Source organism: Patagioenas fasciata, chromosome 17, assembly GCF_037038585.1.
Source record: "Patagioenas fasciata isolate bPatFas1 chromosome 17, bPatFas1.hap1, whole genome shotgun sequence".
NCBI classification, from domain to species: domain Eukaryota; kingdom Metazoa; phylum Chordata; class Aves; order Columbiformes; family Columbidae; genus Patagioenas; species Patagioenas fasciata.
The window spans coordinates 3,340,784-3,361,051 of NC_092536.1; the positions used below are offsets into that span (position 1 = coordinate 3,340,784).

Here is a 20,268-nt window from a genome sequence, read left to right on the forward strand (position 1 = left end):
TAGTCCCAGAGTCCTTCAAGGAGATGGCTCTTGGTTAAATAAGGGGGAAGGTGGAGATTATTGTAAGGCTTCAGAGGAGTTTCTTGCAAGTCCCCAGTAAACAGAGGAGAAAGTTCAAGCGGGATTCACAGACCCCAGATTCACTTTTGTCGCTGGCAGTTCTGCGGTCGTTCGCCGGAGCTGGGGCTGAAACCGGCACAGAAGGGGCAATGCCAGAAGAACCCATTCCCCCCACAGGGAAGGTGGATTTTTTCGGTGAAGGCTGATTCAGCTCGTGACACAGGGTGTTGTGTTGCGTTGTATGCAGAAGATACAAATCCCGGTTCCTGCCTCGGTGTCTCTGTCCTGGGCCGGGCTCAGGTGCTGGCGTTAGAAAAGTTACCAACGGTGCAGGTTTTCTCAGTATCTTTGGTGCTGGAAGTGCTCCGACTGGGAGGAATTGTTGGAAAAACTCAATATAATCAGCCTTGGGACATGGTTGGAAGGCTCTGTCTTTAAAAGCAGTTTCTAACAAGGCTGTTTACATAGACATTTCTGAGGCAGCGATCAAATTATTTTCCTATTTTTCCTCCATTTTGTAGCCATCTTCCAAAAGCCACAGATGTTGCGCTCCAAAGGGATGGCTGTGTCTTGTGTTTGTGTCTCAATAAGTGTTTGTTTAGTCTTTTCCATGCTAAAACTTCTTCCATGTTCCTAGCAAGGGTGTTCCAGGGCTCGCACCTCGCCTGTCCCAGCCGACTTCTGCAGTTGTGGCAAGCGGATCAACGTTCCCTTCCCCAAAACAGGGATTGCAAAGCATCGTGTGGTTTTGAACCAGAAGGGAACTGCCCAGGAGCTGCTTTCTGGTGGAAGCGACCGGTTATTGTGCTAAATTCACAGTCGCTCTGTTGTGAATATCGAGGAGCTGGGGGAAAGGGTTTAATTAGGCTGCAAGAGCACGATTCCTAAAATACAACTTGTGGTAAAGTCGCCTGTCATGCAAAATAGGTGAATTTCTGCCAGCCAGTTTATTCAGTGTCCTTGAAAGGGGATTTTTCAGTTTAGGGAAGCGTTTTGCCTATTCTACAAAATAGGCAACATACGGTTGCTGAATTTGCAAAGTGAATACATTTGCTGATTCTGTTTGCAAAATGGGTCCGCTTAGCTATTTTTCTGCCTATTTTGTAGCAGACCCTATTTTTAGCAAAGCCCATCTACGTGCCAGCGTTTCTTCCTGGCTCTTTTACTTTCTGGGGTGTTGTCGCTGCCCAGGGCAGGGTCAGAGCTCAGTCCCTGCGGGGGTCCAGCCCTGGGAAGCCCCACCAGAGGATCCATAGGGTTTCCTCCCGGTCGGCACAGCGGAAGCCGTTTAATTGCTGTCAGAAAGGTGATGCTGCGGAGAGAAAAGGGCAAAGGGAGCTGTGCTGGCTGTGAGAGGTTTATCTCCATCAACCAGGGAAACAAAACGTGGGGCTTGCAGAGGAGTTGCTCTGGTTCCTCCTGTCACCTTCACTCTTCCCCTGCCTTCCAAAGAGCTGCTCTGTTCCCCAGAGCTGCGGGAGCGTGGGCTGCGGGAGGGCTCGGGCTTGGCACAGCCGGCGAGCTGCCTTCAGCTGCTACGGCGGCGTTACTACTCATCCATTTTTAGATACGCACGTCAAGTCCGATTTGGCTCGCCATCACTTACGGGTGTGATGGAGAGGCTGCTGGGCTGGGGAGCCCGGCCGGGAAGGGGAGCAGAGGCAGCACCGATGCTAAAAGCTGGTACAGATGGCTGTTCAGGAATGGACATGCTCGCTTAAGGCTGCTTGAAGAAGGAATAAACGCTTTTGCTTCTGAAGTGCTTGACTGGGAGCTTCTCCTGAGCTGTGAAGATCTGAGGAACACACAATAAGGTGCCTGTAATCTTGGATTTTGAAGGATGAGAAGAGATGTCAGGGAGCAGGAATCCCGGCTGGACCAAAGGGTGCTGGTTGGGGGTGCTGCAGACCAGCCTGGCTGTGCTGGGGTTTGAAGCTCGTGTGGCAGGAGGGATCTCTGTGCTCCGTGGTGGGAAGGGGCTTTAACAAGCAACTGCAAATCAGCGGTTTGGTGCTGCCTGTCCTGCTGTCAGGGCCTGAGCTACTGGGGACATCAGCCGTGTGACGCTGGTGTTGCTTTCTCCATCTGCACGTACCAGTTCCTTAAAAGAGGAATTCTGGATAAAGCTTTTACCAAGTTGTCCCAAAGAGAGGAGGAAAAGGAACAGGCAGGCGGCTCTGCCGGGGCCGTGCCGGTGCGGGACCCAGCGCCCGCTCCTTCCCATGGGGAGTGAAGAACCTTTTGAAACCTCAAAGCTCTTCACCAGAGCGAGCCCCGGCGCGGGGCTGGCACACGGCACAGGGCACCGGCTGCCTCCCAGCACTGAGCATTGATAAACTTTGCGAGGTATTTTTAGCCTTTTCCCAAATGCGGTGCTCTGAAAGCAGGAGGATGTAGCAGATTTGCTGGCAGGTTGGGAGCGCTCGTTCTCAGGGGGGTGATAGCATCACTTCTCGGGGGATAGAAGCACGGCAGCTGAGATTTCTGGGAGCTGCCATGGTTTGTTGGCATTACCCGTAGCTCCTTGCCCTTCCCTGACTTTTAAGGCATTTTTATTTTTGTTCTCATTCCTTGCTGTCATCTTACGGCTGTTTCCTTTAGCTCCCTTTGAAACTTGATCATCTCCAATGTACCCATGCAGGGCAGGAACACCTGGCTCCAGGTGTGACAATGGGAATTGATTTATTTGTGGGAGGGAAGCATTCATGTGCATCAGCCGTGGGGTTCGAGGTGCTTTGTCCACCCCATGTTATTGTCAAGGTGCTTCCAAAAGGCCCCAGGACTGCAGGATGTGTCACTGCATTTGGGTGAAGTGCCAGGTCTGGGTTGCCTGGACCAAGCCCCCGTGCCAGGATCGGTGTGATGCCAACCATGGGTTGCTGTGGGTGCCTGGCACCGGTGCTGGACCATGGACATGGGGTCCCCAGCACAACTGACCTGCCTGGCTCAGGATAACCCAGCTGCCTCCTGACCTGGAACTGGGTGTTTCTATTGCTTTGGGGTTTTTTTTACCTCTTTTTTTTGTGGCCAAGAGTGAGCGAGACGAGCAGAGCACATTGGGGAAATCCTGCAGCTTCGGACTTCCCTGCAGCCGTGGGGCGGCGATGACAAGAGGTGACATTACTGTCTCTGCTGCGGTGCCGGTGCCGAGCCGCCTGTTCTGGAAAGCGGCTGTGGGGGGCAGGAGGTGACCTGCGGTTTGCCATTGAGTTCTTTGCAGAGCGACATCTGCTTTCGCTTCCCGATTTGGGACCTAGAAGGCTCAAAATGTTTCACTCAAAATGGAACCTTAAAACCCCCTCTGGCTGCCCAGCTGCTTTCACAGAAGGCTGAGCACCATCGCTTCTGTCACCGCCGCGGCTGGTGGGGACCTCACCTGTTCCTGGGCCTTCTCTGCCAGCAGGAGGGTGGCTGGAGGAGGGACAAGCAATTTGGGGAAGGTGGGGAGAGGCTTATGTGTGTTGCAAATGGTATTTTAATGTTGTGATTACTGGGACGATCCCATCAGTCCCAGGGAGGAGCGTGGTGCTGAACCTACGTGGGCAGCTGGGTCGGGTGTGCTGTGGGGATGTCACCTGGGGGGGACGTGGCGTGGAAATCCCTCACAGCACCGCGTTTCAGCAGAACCTGGGTTTGCCGTCAGTGAGGCTGTGCTCGTCCCGCTCCTGAGCCAAAAAGGAGGCGCAGTAGCTGACAAAACGCTTCTGCTTTTCAGGATGGTGGAGGAGCTGGTGGCGTCGTGGTGTGGCCAGGCCACCATCCCTGCCCTCCTGTGTCCCCTCCCAAGGCCACATTTTGGTCCCTTCTTGCTTGGTGGCCTCAGGCAGGTGACTTGTCCTCTCCCCGTGCACGGCCAGTGTGTCAGGGCAGGGGTTCCCTCCCCAGCACCGGGGTTTGGGTGCCGATAAAGCACCCAAGATGCTGGAGGATGCTCAGGCAGGACATGTAGTGAGTGAACAAAGCCACACTGGGCTGGAGTCTTGGTTTTACCATTTGTATTGGGGCTGGAAGGGAAAAGCCTGAGGGTACCTGATGACCTACCTTTGAGAATTTCCCCTGGGGTTGGGCCCAGACCATGGAGCGTGTCCGTGTCCTAATAAACCGTATTTATGGAACCAACGTGACCCGTGCTCAGCCTGAGCAGCCATCGAGGGAAAGGCCGGGAGGACCTGCCCTTCCCAGGCATCTCCTGAGCTGCTTCTCTCCCTCTGCCCTTCCAGGAACAGAAGTTTTGCCAGCGCTATGACCAGCTGATGGAGGCCTGGGAAAAAAAAGTGGAGCGCATCGAAAACAACCCCCGGCGCCGTGCCAAAGAGAGCAAAGTGCGGGAGTACTATGAGAAGCAATTCCCGGAGATTCGGAAGCAGCGGGAACTGCAAGAGCGGATGCAGAGGTTAGAGGAGAAGCGGTAGGAAGGGGCTGAGCTGGTATCAGACAGCCTTTCTCTTTTCTTTGGGGATGGGTTGCGGGGTTTGTTTGCGGGAGGAGTGGGCTGGGATGGCCACCAGTCCCTTTTCTCCCCTTCTAGATGAAGGCAGAAGCCAGCAGACACGTAGCTTTGCTGCTTCTTCCCCAGGGTGGCTCATCACAGAGCCAAGAGCGAAGGAAAAATGTCAGGAATGTGGTTGCCCGTCTCCCCTGACTGGGACAGCACTAATTACTGCCTCGCTGGTGGGCCTAAATGAAGATATACAAGACTCGCAGATGGATTTGGTCATGTCGATGATTTAATACATGCACATGCTTTGATTGGAGCACGGGCAGGGGGAAGAAACATCTGTAGAGGTTACAGGAATAACTGTGGATGATATGGAGGAGCAAAGTGTCTCACTGAAAGGGATGTCCCCTGTCCCTCCCATCCGCTGTCCGTTTTCTCCTCCTCATTGGAAGCGCAATGAAGGTCATATTGTTTCCTGCCGGGAGGAGACACGATTTCATTATCTCCACCCTTCTTGCTGAAAACGCTCCGTCCTTCGTTTCAGCCCCGGGATCTTGCCCAGGGTCACCTGCTGTGCGCAGAATCCGAACCCTTGTGCCAGCGTCCCATCCTCATGCCCCGCACACAACGGGATGGGCCCAAACTCCCTCTATGACGGCTTCATTTTATCTTAAAGAGAAGGGGAGAAATGGTACTGAGAAAAGTTTAGAGCTTTTATGTGCTTAATAAGAAAAGTTTTAATTCCTTGGGTTGTGTGGCTGTTAAATTTAGTGATATTGGGTGGGATAGATGTCAATGGCTGGCTGTGGTTTGAAAGTTCCTGCAACATTTGCAGCCAGCACTGACGGCTCGGTGCTGGTGCTGACGCCTTTACGCTGTGGTGTGGAAAATATGGGGAAAGTATGGCTGGGTATGAAATGTCCTTTCTGTTCTGGCGGCCCAGGAGGTTGACACAGGTAAGGAAGGTGGTTTGAGGGACATGGGGCATGGTGTTCTCTGGGCTTTGCTGTCAGGTGTGGGATGGGGTGGCCTGGGTGGGGTGTTGGGATGTGGTCATTCTGGAGGTCAACAACAGGGCCAGTGAGGTGTCACGAATGTGTTTTGCCGCTAATGAAGCGGAGCATCAGTGTCTGAGTGTTTCGCCGCCCTTTCCCAGCAGGGTAGGACAGAGGGGCAGCGGCGGGCTCGCCATGTCGGCCGCACGCAGCGAGCACGAGGTGTCCGAGATCATCGACGGGCTCTCGGAACAAGAGGTGAGGCTGGGTTGTCCTTTCTCCCCCTCTTCACCCCTCACTCCACCAGAAGAGTATGGCCAGATCCCACGGTGAAATCTGTCCCAAATCCCACCAAGTTCAGGCCATGCTGAGGTTGGGGACGTTGTCGTGATACCTTATACACTTTCTGCACAGGATCCAAAGGGAGGTGTTCCTTTAATACCCAGCAGCATCTTTCCAGCCACCTGAGCGATGTAACGAAGCTGTGCGGTGGTTCTGCAGGGGCAAAACAGGGAGCAAAGAGCCCCAGGAGCCGGTGGTCAGTGGGTGGAGTTTATTGGCATTCAGATTCCTCTTAGTGGCATGAAAGCCCAGCATGCTGCTCATCCCGAGCAGTGCCCACAGGCACCTCCGGGCTGTGAATTTAAGCTGGAAGCAGAGGTGAGAAGGGAGCTGGCGCCCTGGCTGCCGGGCGGAGGGGTTTTTCTGTTCCGTTTTGTTTTGAATGGGCTGTGCAGCTCGACACAGGGGAATCCTATGGAATGAATGGTTTGTACGTCAGCCAGTTGGCCCACGATCTTCTGGGAGAGCTCCATTCATCTCGAAACATCCCCGTGACCTTGGCTTGGGTTGGATCTGGTTTCACAAGGGTTCCGCTCTCTTGGCACGGAGGCGAGCCGCAGCGAGCGGAGCGCGGTCGGGAGGGGAGAGCAGCCATTGCCCGCCGTGGCTGAGCCGTTTGCTGCCTGCACACCCAGTTCGCTCCCTGCCCCAGGTCCCAGTTTGCTGTTTGCCAGTTAAGCTGGCGACCGAGAGGATACGGATCTCAGAAACAGGGAAATTTCACAGCACTGCAGAGCTTGTGGCCAAGATGATTGTCTGCGACCTCCTGCACTGCGTGCTGCTCAACTCCACCCCAACAGCCTTCTGCTGAGCACCAAGACACCGCTTTGCTTGGCTTGGAGGAGACCTTGAGAAGCTTCTAGCCCTTCCACGGGGTTGGAAGGAGCAGGGAGGTGAGAGCCGGGGAGCATCGCTGGCGGCAGAGCCCAGCTCTCAGGGCTCTGCACAGCGCTTGCTGCTTTCGGTGGGGGTTGATGCTCTGGCTGTGGGCTGTCCCTGGCCACCTGCCACGAGGTGACACCCGCAGGGCGTCTGAAGAAGCTGGCTGCTAAACAGAAAGCTTCCTAGTGAGGGTGAGGCAGGTGATGAAATGAGTTGAAACGCCTGCGTCTGTGCAGTGGGATGTGTTTTAGGAAGAGGAGGTTGGTCTGAGCAGTCATGATGGGGAAACCGAGCAGTGCTGGAAGGAAGGTGTGGATGTTCAGTTCTCCTTGGAACCGGTGTCTGGCTGTAAATTAAAATAAGAGCACTCGAGACCTGGCCTTCAAGGGTCAAGGGTTGGAATTTGTGTCTGACCAGTGCCATCCCAGGTGACAGGGAGGACTCAGAGTGATGGCGCTTCTAGCAAATGAAAGAGATGCCCAGAGCATCCCTCTGTCCTCCCAGGCAGCAAATTCTGTCCCAGGGTGTTACAGTAAAAGGAAAGAAAGGAATGACAGCCCTGTTACGGTGACATTTGAAGCCTCCTGGAACAACATTAGGTTTCTCATGGAAGGGAAGCATGACATCTCCCTCTGCCCTCCCTTGCAGAAAGCTTTGCGGAGCTGACCCTCCTCTCTTGCAGTTTGGGGTGGGCGCTGAACCTCCAGGTGGCCATGGGTTTGGTGGCTGGAAAGGGTTTGCATTCCCTGTGCCACCGCTGCTCTGACTTGTCCCTCGTCATGATCAGGAGCTGTTTTGCTTAAGTCAGGCATTTCCACATGGTATCTTAAAGCCTTTTATTTCAAAATGAAAGATTAATTGTTTCCTGGCTGACAGCGATAGCCTCTTTCAGCGTTTAATTTACAATTACCCCAGCAATAAAGCTGTCTAGTGCTTGCTTTTGAATTCTGCTATTCCTCCGCCCGTCCTTTCCTCCCGAACATCTGTCCCCTGTGGTCCCTGCGGGCCCGTGGTGCTGACCAACTGTTCTCTCTGCTCTTCCCCACAGAACCTGGAGAAGCAGATGCGCCAGCTCGCCGTCATCCCGCCCATGCTCTACGATGCTGACCAGCAGCGCATTAAATTCATCAACATGAACGGCCTCATGGATGACCCCATGAAGGTCTACAAGGACCGGCAGGTGATGAACATGTGGAGCGAGCAGGAGAAGGAAACCTTCCGGGAAAAGTGAGTGTAGCCCCCACAGCTCCTAAGGATAAAGCCAGTGAAGCTGTGCTCCATACACTGTTACATTTTTGGATTTACATGCCTGTCCTTTGGGCGCTGTGTGTCCAGAGGGATTCTTGGGGCTGTCACCACCCACCCCCCCTGCAGATCCCCTCAGGCTGCAGCTTCCAGCCTGTGCCTGTCCCTCAGCACTCGGTCCTGTGCTCAGCAGGATTTCCCACCAACCGCTGGTTCCCTGGGTGCGTTCCCACACCAGACACCTGCCCACCGCGCCTGCGGTGCTGCCTCCTGTTTGCAAGCAACGCTTGAGAACAGCTTCACTTTAGTGCCTGAGATCACCTGGGGGCTGCTGATCCCTTCCCTGGGTACCACCGTGGGTCCCAACTTGGTCTCATATCCAGACTCTGCCGTATCTCACAGCCCAGTGGGGACCTGGGTGTGTTTGCACAGAGGGCACGGAGCATCCTTGGTGTCCCCAGTGTGGCCTGTGTGAAAACAGAGCTGGAGTTCAGCTTGTGGCAGGATGAGCTCTGCTGAGGCTCGCTGCTCAAGACACGAGGGACACAGGGGTCTGACAGGCCCACCTCGTCTCTTGCAACAGGACCACCTTAATCTGGCCTCCAAACAGTCGTGGGACAGCTCTGTGGGTTACCAGCAGGCCCACGGCCAGCCACGCTGGAAGCTTCTCCGTGTCCAGGATCTCCTCCCGTCCCTGCTCGTGATGACTCCCGTTTGCAGCTGAAATAGCTAATTGCCAAGATGGATCGAAAAAGAACAAAACAAGCAAACAGCCTTCCAAACCTTCGGTAGAGGAGAATCCTCATTGCTAATTAGCCTTAAAATGTGACTCTCCAAACAGCAAGGCTTGCCCACAAATGACGCAAAGGCTAATTACTTGTTCTTTAATGGTGGGGCTGGGCCTGGCTAATGGGGCTGGAAGAATCCACACCCAGCTCCTGCATCCTGCCATGTGTGATGGTTTCTGTGTCATCACCGTGGGTGATGCAGAGCTCGAGGCATAAATACAGCAGGATTTCAGGGCTCTCACAAAGCTCATTTGAAGAGGCTGGTGCTTTGGAGCTGTAAGGATAGCTGAGGGAGTCCTGCCCGATCCCGGTGTGTGGGTAGCTGAGCTGCCTGGTGTGCCGCAGCTTCTGGCCTGGGTTTTTGAGGTGAACCCCATGTGTCATCCATAACCCAGAAGTGGCTTATTCCTGAGACCATGAAAACCTGGTGCGACCTTTTGTTCAGCCCTGAGGGCAGGGCCTCCTGGAAAGAACAGCAAGGCCGACAGGCTCCAGGTCTGAACTGTTTTAGCTGTCAAAACATGACCATGAGGAAGAGTCTGATTTCTTTGTTTCTGTGCAGGATTTCAGGTCTCGTTATTACGAGCCCGTCACTAGTCGGCTCACAGGGGGCCGTGGTTTAGGTGGAGCAGCAGGGATGGCTGCGGTGCCCCTTGGTCCCACTCAGCATCCAGGCCATGTGGTGCTGGGCATGGTGAGAACGCAGCGTTGTTCCTCATCATGGGGACATGGCCTGGCCTGTGAAAAACAGTGGATTGTCATCTGCATTGCCCTTGACACTGTGTTAGCATCGATAACATGGCCTTGAAACGCCTGTCCCTTGGTCAGCTCTTGGTTTGTGCCATGTACAGCTCCAGAGCTGTGCTCCCATTGCAGGCTGAACAGCCCAACTGCTTTTCTCTTTTCTTTTTTCCTAGCATTTCTAGTTTCTTTTTTCTTATTTATTCACGTGTCTTAGGCGATCTCACTTGATGTCTGTGTTATATCTGGGAGATAAGTCTTACAGTTCAAGACATCCAATGGCAGAAAGGCTGCAGCTGCCTGTGGGACAGAGACTGGGAACCCCGTTAAGCGCCTGAGCATCACACTCTTGTTGCCGTCCATGCTCCCACACCCTCTCCATCCCACGTTGTCACCTACAAAAGCCTTGCACTGGCTACAGCGGGGATGAGATCCCTTGCTCTGCCTTGTGCCCCAGCCCTGGCACAAGATCACCACTCGCTGGGCTCCCCGTGCTTTGGCCACACACTGGTTAACTGTCCTGCCAGCGGGAGCACCTCCTGCCATGGGCTTGTTGCCATCAGCACATCCCCACCAGCTAGGCGAAGGGATTTGTTGGAGGAGACGTCTTTGCACGCAGGGCCAGCTTTCCCCCGGCGGGCGATGCTCCCTCCCGAGCCTGCTGGCAGCTCCCTCGCTCGCTGGGCAGGAGGCACATCCCTCACCGGGGATCTCTTGAGCAACTCGGCAACGTGGCAGCTCTGTGCTTCCTCCCGGGGTTTGGGTTTCCCTTCCTGTCCTTTGCAGCTGTGTCTGGCAGCCCAGCCAGTACTGGGGTCCTGCTCAGCAGCAGGGGCACTGCCGGCCATGCTGCGGGGTGCTTGTGCTTGGCCATTGATGGTGATGCTTTGCCCTTTCCTTGCCAAATCCTGAGGCCTCAGCCAGGTGTGCAGCTGCCCTCTGTGCCCGTCCTGCGGTTGGTACAGGCTGGCGTGGCCATGGGATGGAGCAGGGTGACAGCCAGCTGTTGGGCACTGCCAGCCCTCCTGCCCTCTCCCGCCCCCTGATGGACATCTGTGCCTCAAAGCTTCCAACCAGCCCAGCTCCACTGGGCTAAATTTAAAATTCTGGTCTTTCTGGGAAGCTGAGCAGCAGACAAATATTTTCTCAACCTCCTAAGTCCCTCAGGGAGCCAGCCTTGCTGCCCCGGGTGTGCAGGACACGGCAGCCCAGCTGCGAGGAGGGTCGGAGCCGCCACCACACTAACCCCCTCCCTCTCGCTCCCACAGGTTCATGCAGCATCCGAAGAACTTCGGCCTGATCGCATCCTTTCTGGACAGGAAGGTAAGCCTCGCCGCCTGGCTTTAATTTGCTTGTGCTGTCTCTTCTCCATCACACGACTGGCTCTGGTGCTGGAGCAGCTGGCAGACACTGGGCATCTGTGTGCGGTGGTGGCTCAGAGCCCCAGGCATGGTGCGGACACCTCCCGCTGCCCCCAGAGACAAGGGACTGACTCAGCTGCGGAGAGACACGGAGCTCAGCCCACCTTGGGATCTGTTCTCCGGCAGCTCCTGGAGGCATTTTGCACCAGCCAAGCTCTCACGCAGGGAGTGGGCACAGAGGGGTCCCCTCTTTGCTCAGTAAGGGGATCTGGAGAGTGGCCTGAGTCCCAGTTCATCAGATTGGATATTAGGGAACATTTCTTCACGGAAAGGGTTGTGATGCTTTGGAACAGGCTGCCCAGGGAAGTGTTGGAGTCACCATCCCTGGAGGGGTTTAAAAGATGCATAGATGAGGCCCTTAGGGATGTGGGTTAGTGCTAGATTTAGGTTATGGTTGGACTCAATGATCTTAAGGGTTTCTTCCAACCAAAATGATTCTTTGAAAGCTTTGAAAAAGAGATGTGAAGGAAGAATGAGTCTCTGGTCCTGTTCTGAGCAAGGCCAGGTCCCCCCTGTGGGACAGGCTGTGTGGGCAGATCCTGGACAGACCCAGCTTGGAAAGGCAGCGATGGAGCAGGTGCTCTCCTGAGCAAGACACGGTTGAGAGCTGCTGCTCCTCTGGTCCTTGCAGTTAGTTGCATCCTCTGCCCATCTCGTGTGGTGTCTCATCGACAGTGTCCCCTCTGCATTTGGGGGTGGCCTGCAGAGGTCTTAAATTCCAGCCTAAACTATTCTCTGATTCTGCATGACACAAGATGGGAAAGAATTTATAAGATCTTGACTTTCCTGCCCAGAGCAGCAAGCAGAGGCCAGCAGCAACTCCTGCTGCTGTTGTCGCTGTAAGATACCGGGCTCTTTCCAGCCTTTCCCTCTTGTTAAAGCCGAAAGCGGTGGGACTTGGATGATGCTCACAATCCAGCCTGTGTTCCAAGCTGTAAAATGTCTTCTAATTTTATTTGTACTCATTTGTAAATCAGGCTGTAATTATGATACAGAACACATCCATTATCCTGTTGGAGAGAGATGCAAAGTATGGCTCAATGTAATGAATTAATAGATTTTTAAATTGCATTATAAAAAAATAGTGATCTTAGCCCTTGGAACAGATGACTGTAAGTTTTTGTGTTCGCGTGTGTGTGTATAATCAGGGCTAGATTAGAAAGAGATCCAATTAACACTTTAAAAGTTGCAATCTGTTTTTGCAAATGGTTGCACTCCTTGCCGAGGGGGAGCGCGGCCCCCCTGCGCCCCCGGGAGCTCGCAGCGGCGCCCTGCTCCCGGTGCTCGTGGGCAGGATGGCTCCGCGGGCTTATTTCTGTTCCTGCAACTGCTGAGCCCATATGTGAGGGTGTAGCCCAGACCAGCGTTCAGTTCAGCGAAGGGCTTTTCCCGGGGTGACACGCTCTGTGCTGGTCAGGAGTAGAATCCTCCTGCATTCCAGAATTCTCCTATGCGGCTCGTTTTTTTCCTAACATATCCGATCTGGGACGGTGCTCCTGGAGCCAACCGCTGGAGTTGGGCTGGTGGCTCCCGAGCGCCAGGATCTCAGTCTGGCCCTGAGAAGGCCGTGTGCGCTCGAGCCGGCGAGCTCAGCGGCTGGAAATAACACCGGCCGACAGTCGCGTGGCAGGTTGTGCCTCGCGTACCCGCGACAGAGGGTGACAGGCGGCTCTGCTTCTCCTGCCTGGAGCTGTCACGGTCACCTGGGGTCAGCCATCCCCCTGCTCCCCTCCCAGCGCGGGGTGCTCTCTGCTCTGCACCCCAGTCTCCCGCCTGCGGGACGGCCCCGCTCTGTCCCTTGGGATTGCTGGGCCTTTTTACCAGACTGAGTGTGTTGTCCCCTCTTGCAGCTCCACCGGAGGGCTCTGGGAGGGAGTTGTGGGGAAGCTGCAGATCTTCAGGAGCAGCAGGAGACCTGGCAATGGCAGGGCCCAAATGCTGCTTCTGGAAGTCTGCACCTCCAGAGAGGGAGGGACCGGGACATTCTGTTCCCTGACGTGCCCGTGTCGTTGCAGACGGTGGCAGATTGCGTCCTGTACTACTACCTGACCAAGAAGAATGAGAATTACAAGAACCTTGTAAGAAGGAATTACCGGCGGCGCGGGAAGAGCCAGGTAAGAGCTGTTGAAGCGCAGGGAAACGCTGCCCCTTGGGCTGAGCAGAGAGCTGCAGGGCTTCACACTCGCAGCTTCTCAGCAGCGCTTTCTCTGAGCACCCCAAATGCTGCTTTTCTCGCCTCCCCAGAAGGAGATCTCGCTTGTGGGCTGCAGTGGGGCTGTGGTTTTGCTCTGTGTAGTTTTTCAGAACAAGCTGTTTTCTGGCAGTTGATGTTTGTCCGTCCCCGTGCCAAGGTCGCGGTAGCTTTAAAAAAGCAAACAACAAACCCAAGATGCTTGAAAAAGAGGATGGAGTGAATGCAGAAAACCTGGCCACTCGTCAGGACTAGCACGGGGCTGCCTGCGCAGCCTGCGGCTCTGTCCCGGCATCAAGCGAGGCCCGTTTGTCTGTCCCCTCTGCAGCCGATGGGGACAGGGCTGTGTGCTGGGGACAGGGCACTGAATCCAGAGGAGATCCTTAACTCTTTGGTTAGGGGCTGGGCAGGTGCGACTGAGTCAACCCTTGCCGTTACATGGCCAAAATGCAAAATCAGACACGAATATGCTAGTGTTGCTGCTGATCCCATGATACCGAGGTGCCCAGATAAGTGCTGACCTTCTGGGCAGGTGCTTTGTCCCTGCGGACATTTTAAGCCAGAGGAAGGTCGCGCTGGTGGATCCGCAGGTCCGTGAGGTGAACAATTATCCACGTCATGAGGAGAGCGAGGCGACCACAAAGGGAGTATCTTTCCAGATAACGTGGGGATGGAGATGGAAAAACTGGCCTGGCCAGTGCCACCACTGACATCAGCAGCTCCTCGAGCTGCATGGCCATAAAAAGCAGCACTTGGGTCTAGATCCCGATGGGGAGGCAGATAGGTAGCCTCGCTGCAATTTGATTTCTGCAGCATTAAGACATCAGAATAGCTGGGACATGACGAATGTCATGGACGGAGCCCAATTTTCCCTTCTTTTTTTCACAGACATTAGAGATGGATAAAGCCCGATTAGATTATCCAGTCGCTCTCCCAGCAAACACAGGGTGGTTCCCTCCAGTACATTTTTATAGTGTTTACCATGGTCTGTTTTGTTAGATCACAGCAACTAGAACATGAGGCCACATTTGTTTCTTGTTAGCAGTGGAGACATTTAGCACAGCTCATTCTGGTTTCAATGTTAAGTTGAGCAAATAATAAGTGTGGAAGGACAGGGACAATCTAACGCTCCGCATCTTCCTACCTGCCCCAGCAGCCACCTGTGCCCAGCAGGTACTATTTGTATTTTAGTTTTTAAAAGTATCTGAAGCATCCTTGGCTGCAGAATTTTGAACGGCGCTTGCCCTCGCTGATGAGTCCGGTCCCACCTGGGCAGTCGTGATCGTGTGCTGCCGCTTGGAGCCTCGTTCAGTGCCAGCCTTTGCTGCATCGACTGTAATAAAAGGCAGGACCTTTTGCAAGTAAAGGACAGCGATATTTGAAAATCATGAGGGGCTGCTGGGCTGCAAGAGCGGGCTGCTGAATGTTACTGATTTTTGAAAGAGAAGTCAGCTCCCTGAGTCTGGGGAGGGGAACACAAAGCAGTGAATATTTCCTGTTACTGTGGGATGCGGGGATGGAACGGGGGGTGTTCAGCCAAGCTTTAAGCACCTACACAGAGCCAGGGTCTCCCCTGAGCGCCATGCCAATGGGGCCCGCTTTCCCGGGCCAGGCTGGGTCAGTGCGCGGCTGCGCAGACCAGCACGGGAGAGGGTGGATACCGGTAAATCCGGAGAGCTGGGATGGAGGGATGCTCCTGGTGGCATTTCTGCTTAGTGAGAACCTTCAGAAGCTGCTCAGATTCTCTAGGCGTCTGCAGAAGGTGTGTTCAGCTGGGAGTAACCCGTCCCTGAGGCTCAACCCATCATCCTCGAGGCTCAGCCCATGTTCCAAGCCCTTGTTCCAAGGATCATGACTTTTTTAACCCATGCAGGTCCCTTGTCGTGCAGCCTCATGAGGAGCTGGGGCTCTGGCTGGGGAGCGGTGGTGTTGGGCTGTCCCGGGGGCTTTGCCTCCACCTGCCCCATCTCAGGCACCAGAGACAGTGGTGGGATGAAGGACGGGTGGCACGGTGGGACATCACGGGGATGGGCAGCGTGTCGGGGGGAGACAGGGCTGCAAACACCCTTCCTGCAGCACTGGGAGATGTGGCACCATGTTCCTGGCACTACCTGTGCTCTGTGCATGTATTTTCCTGCTGGTAAGGGTTTGAGGGGTTAAACACCAGAAGTGAAATTGAATTGATGGAGAGGAGAGGAGGAGAGGTTGACTTTTCCATCAGATGAGAGAGGCGGATGAGGTCTGATACAAATAGCATTTCAAGTGGCCCTGTGCTGTTTTCTTGCTCCTTTTCTCACGGAGAGGTTGGTGGTCTTATTTGCTCTTGGAGGCTGCAGGGGAGCTTGAGAGCGAAGTGGAGATAATTACACGTAGAAATAAAGCTACTCTGGTGTCAAGATGATCATTGTGGCCTACTTATTAAAAGTCCATTAAAAAATAAGAATCCCACTGCTCCCTGGCAAAGGATATTCCCCATAAAGCTGCCACTTATTGCTAAAAATCTCCTGCCAAGAGCGGGAACTTCACATCGTTCTGCTTCCAGTTTGTCAGAAACTGGAGGCTCCGGGTGAGCGAAAGGCGCACGCATCTGATGGATCGTTGTGCAGAGTATTGAGGCTCCTGAGATGAAGGTGCTTTCTAAAATAATCCTCTTCATTCGGGTATGGAAAATGCCATTTAACCCTGCAAGGGGGGGAAATCAATGGGAAGAGGAGGAACTTGCGAGTGTGTAATTTCTCATTAAAAAAAAAGAAGAAAGTTTGTGTTGTGGTAAAATGATCTGATCTGATATTCAGTGTAATGAGCATCACTTTGCGTGAACTCGTAATGAAAGGCCCCTGTGCGGATGTGTCACCTGGGGTTGTCACAGTTGCTCTTCAGGGTATTTCAAAGAGCGTCTTGTTGCGAATGCCTCTTATTCTGTAGTGGGGGGCACCAAAATTGAAGCTGGGCAATTAGTACTGGGTGCTTCACTCGTCGGGCGAGCCGTTCAGCATCGGGCTGAAACCGTGCTGGAAGACAAGTGTCTCTGTTTCAATGTCATTATTCTGTGCGGACTGTGAGGTTTTTATTCCGGAATGATTCCGCTTTGGGTTTGGAGCGGCGTTGCCCACGTGGCGGTGGAGCACGCGCCGGTTCTGCCTCCCGGGGATTCCTGGGGGACACGCCGTGGGGCTCCCGTGCAGGGCTGGGATGGGGGCGAGTGGCCGTCCCGCCAGGCAGAGCCACCGCGGTCACTCGCAGCCGCCGGCCCGCCCTGGGGTGACTCAGATGGATGAAGTCACGGCCGCGGCTCGCGGGACGTGCGGTCACACCGGTCCCCCCGGGCGCCGCTGTCAGACGCTGCTCATGCATCCCCGGCGAACAGGCCCTGTGCGTTAGCGCTGACGCTTTCGAGGACTCGCTCCGGGGCACTGGGGGGACCGGAGCCGCCCAGACCCCCCTTCCTCCATTCTGGAGCCGCGCCAGCGGGCGGGGACCACGGCGTGACCTGCCCGGGATCCGGCACCGTCCCCTGCCAGGGCTGACAGCCTTTCCCAGGCCCACCCTCTTCCCTGCCCCTGCCAAAACCTACATCGAATTATCCGTCCCGCCGCCCGTCCCGCCCTCCCCAAACACAAACCATTCCCGACGCGGATAAACAGCCCCAGCCTGGGTTTTTATAAACAACCCATTTATTTTTTTTCACGTAAGTGCCATCCCAGCCGTCAGGGCTGGCAGGGGCTCCGTGTCCCCGTGCACCCCGTCCCCAGGACAGGATTGGGGCACCGCTGCCGTCCAGCCCTCCCCGACCATCTCCTCTGCCAGGATCAGGTCTGGAGCTCTGCAAACTGCCTCTTCCACCACAAAGTGTGCGAGTACCCCCGCTCTGTTAACCACAGCAGCTAACGAGATGAATAATACTTATTTCTGGGAAGGATTTGATTTTCATCGGTCCGGGGAGTGGCTGCTCCTTAGCGACAAAGGGTTTGACAACTTCTCTTTCAGACACAGGGAGATACTTGTCATGAAATTCTGGTTTAATAATGCGGCACATGACACGGAAACAGCCCTGGCTGTGGCCACTAGACTTTGCTCTCACAAATACCAGTAGATTTTTCTGCAAGCATTTAAGCCTGTGCTGACTTGAGCGCTGTATTTCCAACAGCGCTGAGATTATCGGCAGAGCGGGCGGGGGGTGGTTGTGGCTGCAGAGGGGTCTGTAACGGAGCAGTTTGCATGGTTGGAATAACGTGTCAGTGTTGAGGTTCATCTTCTGCTGATGGGACATTGCTGTGAGGTTGAGGTGGCCCTGCTTGTCTTGTCACCTCATTCTGCCCCATCCCACCAGCTGGGCCAGGTCAGCTCATTGCTGGGACGCAACGGGGATTGGATTTGGCTCGTTTTCTGGACAGGTCTGCAGTGTGACAGCACTGCTGGGGACACCTCCCTGGCCAGGCTGGGGGTGCAGGACCCATGAGAAGTCAAACCTGACCAGCCCCCGCGGTCCTGGTCCTGATCCTGATCGACTGCGGCCTCACATGGAGAAATATCTCACAGAGCATTTGTGCCTTGGGCACTTGTGCGTGTGCTCCTGGGCCAGGCTCTTGCTCTTTGAATCTACATCTCCTCATAGCCAAAAAATAAATCCAGACAAAAACAGCTAAACCCCAGAACCGTCAAAAGTAGCCCAAAACCATCCTCAGGGAAAGCAGTGGGACGTGAGCACCAAGGGCTGTGCTGGAGTGTGTTTGGAGGCAGCGGGTCCTGCTCGGCAGCTGGTGTTATACAACTTGTAAAGAAGCTGGTTTCCATCCGGAAAAGTGGTTGTTTCTGGGAAAACACCCATCTCTTGTACTTTTCCTACAGCCAGGTATAGTTTGGGCACTTCTCAGCTCCCAGGACAGCCTGACAGTGGTGCTGGGGGTCTCACAGGTGAGGGCAAGGGCTCTGCAGCCTGTCCGAGCTTTGCTGGATGCTCTTTGTGATCATTTCCGTGCCTCCAGACAGGAGCGTCCACCTGCCCTCCCTGCCGAGCGCGTTGCCGCTCCCCCGCAGCCCTGTCCCCCCTCCAGGCTGCACAGCCAGGCAAACACAATGCAAACGCGCATTCCTGAAATCCCAGCTGCAGTTTTGGGGGTGATTAGATGAGAACGATGTGGCCATATTTGGGAAAAGAATCGAAGGGTGCATTGCTGTGGGAGGATGGCTGCTCAGTCCCCGAGTCCCAGCGCAGCCTCGTGGGCTGCTGGCAGCTTGGGGACAGCAGCAGGACCTGTGGGGACAAGCAGAGACACGCAGCCACTTCCCTCCACGGTAGCACCATCACGAGCTACTGATGGACCACTTGCTGCTGGACTCTTTGGCTACCACAGCCGGGCTCTTCTGTGTAGATTGATCACGTCTGCAGTGAGCGATAATAAAATAGTCACTTAAAAGTGACGTGAACGCTCCCATTCCGGTTGGCCTCCGAGTTGGGACTCGTGTTCCTCCAGCAGCAGGTCGATGCATCCTCCCAGCGAGCGCCCCACCACGCCAGCACCCACGTGAGTCTCCTCGGAATGGGGATTTGGGATCCGGGCTGGGTGTTACTGATCCCCGCAGGGGACCTGCGACTACTTTCCGGCAGGACAAGGAGTGACAGAAACCTTTGGATTTTAGGATGAGTTGTTTTATCTATTGTTGTGATCCAGGTTTGTCTGGGAATGGGTGGGAAATGGGCGGTGTCATAGCTAAGTTGCTTTCTAAAGCAGGCACAGCTGAAAATGCTGGAGAAGGATGCTTCCATGAGGATGCAGGGCTTGCTTTGCTCCTGGTGTGTCTGCAGCACTCAGGGATGCTGCTCAGCATCCTGCGAGCCCCCAGCCTGGCAGGGCTGGGAGGGGGTGGGCGTACGGCTGCGGGGTGCTGGGTAAAGCAAACCACAGGGAGGAGAAAACACGTGTTCCCCACCTGGGACAAGGCGAGGGGCTCATCTCCTCCGCTTTCAAAAGTTATGCTCTCTTCCCCTCAGGTCATTTTCCCTTTGCGAGCAATCAAGTAACTTTTTAAAAAACAGAGCAGCAACCCAGAAAAGAAACATTTCCTCTTATGGAAAAGCCCTTGGTGATTTAAGGAGGGATCCGAGCAAGCTGGGCCCCGTAAAAATCACTTCTGTGCTTTGCTGAGATCAAGGAGCGCCCCCAGCACGCTGCTCACCCCCAGGACTGGCAGCCCGGGTGATGACACAGGGTTTGCCCAGCCTGGCTGTGGCTGCCGGTGCTTTGCTGCTGGCACCAGCGTGTTTTGTGGCCAGTGGTGCTGGTGAGCCTGGACAGGGCCAATTCGGTGCCTCCCGGGATGCACGGCTGTGGTGTTTTCCATCTCTGCCATGTAATGATTGCTGTCTTGCAGAGTTTGTTGTTTACTGGCGAAGGAGCAGCACAGCTCCAGGCGGTTGTGGTCGGAGCTGAGCCGAGCAAACCCCATGCTCGCTATCATTCTCCTTATCGAATCCAAGCCTGGCCCTTTGATTTTTCCACTTGCTTCCACAGCCAACAGCATCAAACCCAGCCCCGGGATGCAGGCGATCAAAGCCAAGTTGCCGGCAGACATTCCTCTTCCTCTCCTTGTTGTTTTGGCAGCGGCTTGTTTTGCTTTGTGGTTTCTCCCATGAGCAGAGGGTGCCGCGTGTGGTCATGAGAAGCCAGGCTGTGTGGCGGTGGGTGGCAGTGAGGGCTGAGGCGTTCCAGACCATCGGATCAGAGGCTTCGGGCCCTGGGAGCCAGTTATGTGATACACACATGGATTTTTGAGCCGTCCTTGCTGCACTCTGTATCCATCCTACCTCCCAGGGATGGGTAGGGGCACACGGGGAGCTCTGCGATGGCCATGCGGTGTCAGACCTTGGTGGTTGATGCCTCAACCTCTGCTATGGCATTGACAAATGGGGAATGATGCTGTGGGAGAGGCTTCGGGCACCTGGGCAGCACGGTGGGTAAAGAGGAGGCTGGTGCTGCGGGTGCTCGATGAGTAAATCCCTGCCCTGGTTCTCATTGATGTGCCCTGCCATACGGAGAGTTTGGGAGCAGGTGGAAGGGTGGATGGGGTGGTGGAGGAGAGGGGACGCTCTGAGCCGTGGCTGCGCAGTGCCAGCCCGGCTCCTGGCAGAGATGCTCTGCACAGCACCCTGCAGGGCTGGGGATTG

At 55.0% G+C, this 20,268-nt stretch overlaps 1 protein-coding gene across 19 annotated transcripts in view; it reads left to right on the forward strand.

Annotated features, from left to right (window-relative positions):
* The window catches only part of NCOR2 (nuclear receptor corepressor 2), a 213,762-nt gene that overhangs the window by 130,032 nt on the left and 63,462 nt on the right, over positions 1 to 20,268 (forward strand). For 11 of the 19 annotated variants that reach the window (XM_071816031.1, XM_071816038.1, XM_071816039.1 and 8 more), the window contains 5 exons: positions 4,281 to 4,468; positions 5,655 to 5,751; positions 7,766 to 7,944; positions 10,760 to 10,814; positions 12,928 to 13,026. In XM_071816031.1, coding sequence (XP_071672132.1) covers positions 4,281 to 4,468; positions 5,655 to 5,751; positions 7,766 to 7,944; positions 10,760 to 10,814; positions 12,928 to 13,026 — 618 coding nt within the window. The remainder of the gene's footprint in view (positions 1 to 4,280; positions 4,469 to 5,654; positions 5,752 to 7,765; positions 7,945 to 10,759; positions 10,815 to 12,927; positions 13,027 to 20,268) is intronic. The other 8 variants (XM_071816036.1, XM_065851627.2, XM_065851631.2 and 5 more) reach the window with 3 other exon arrangements.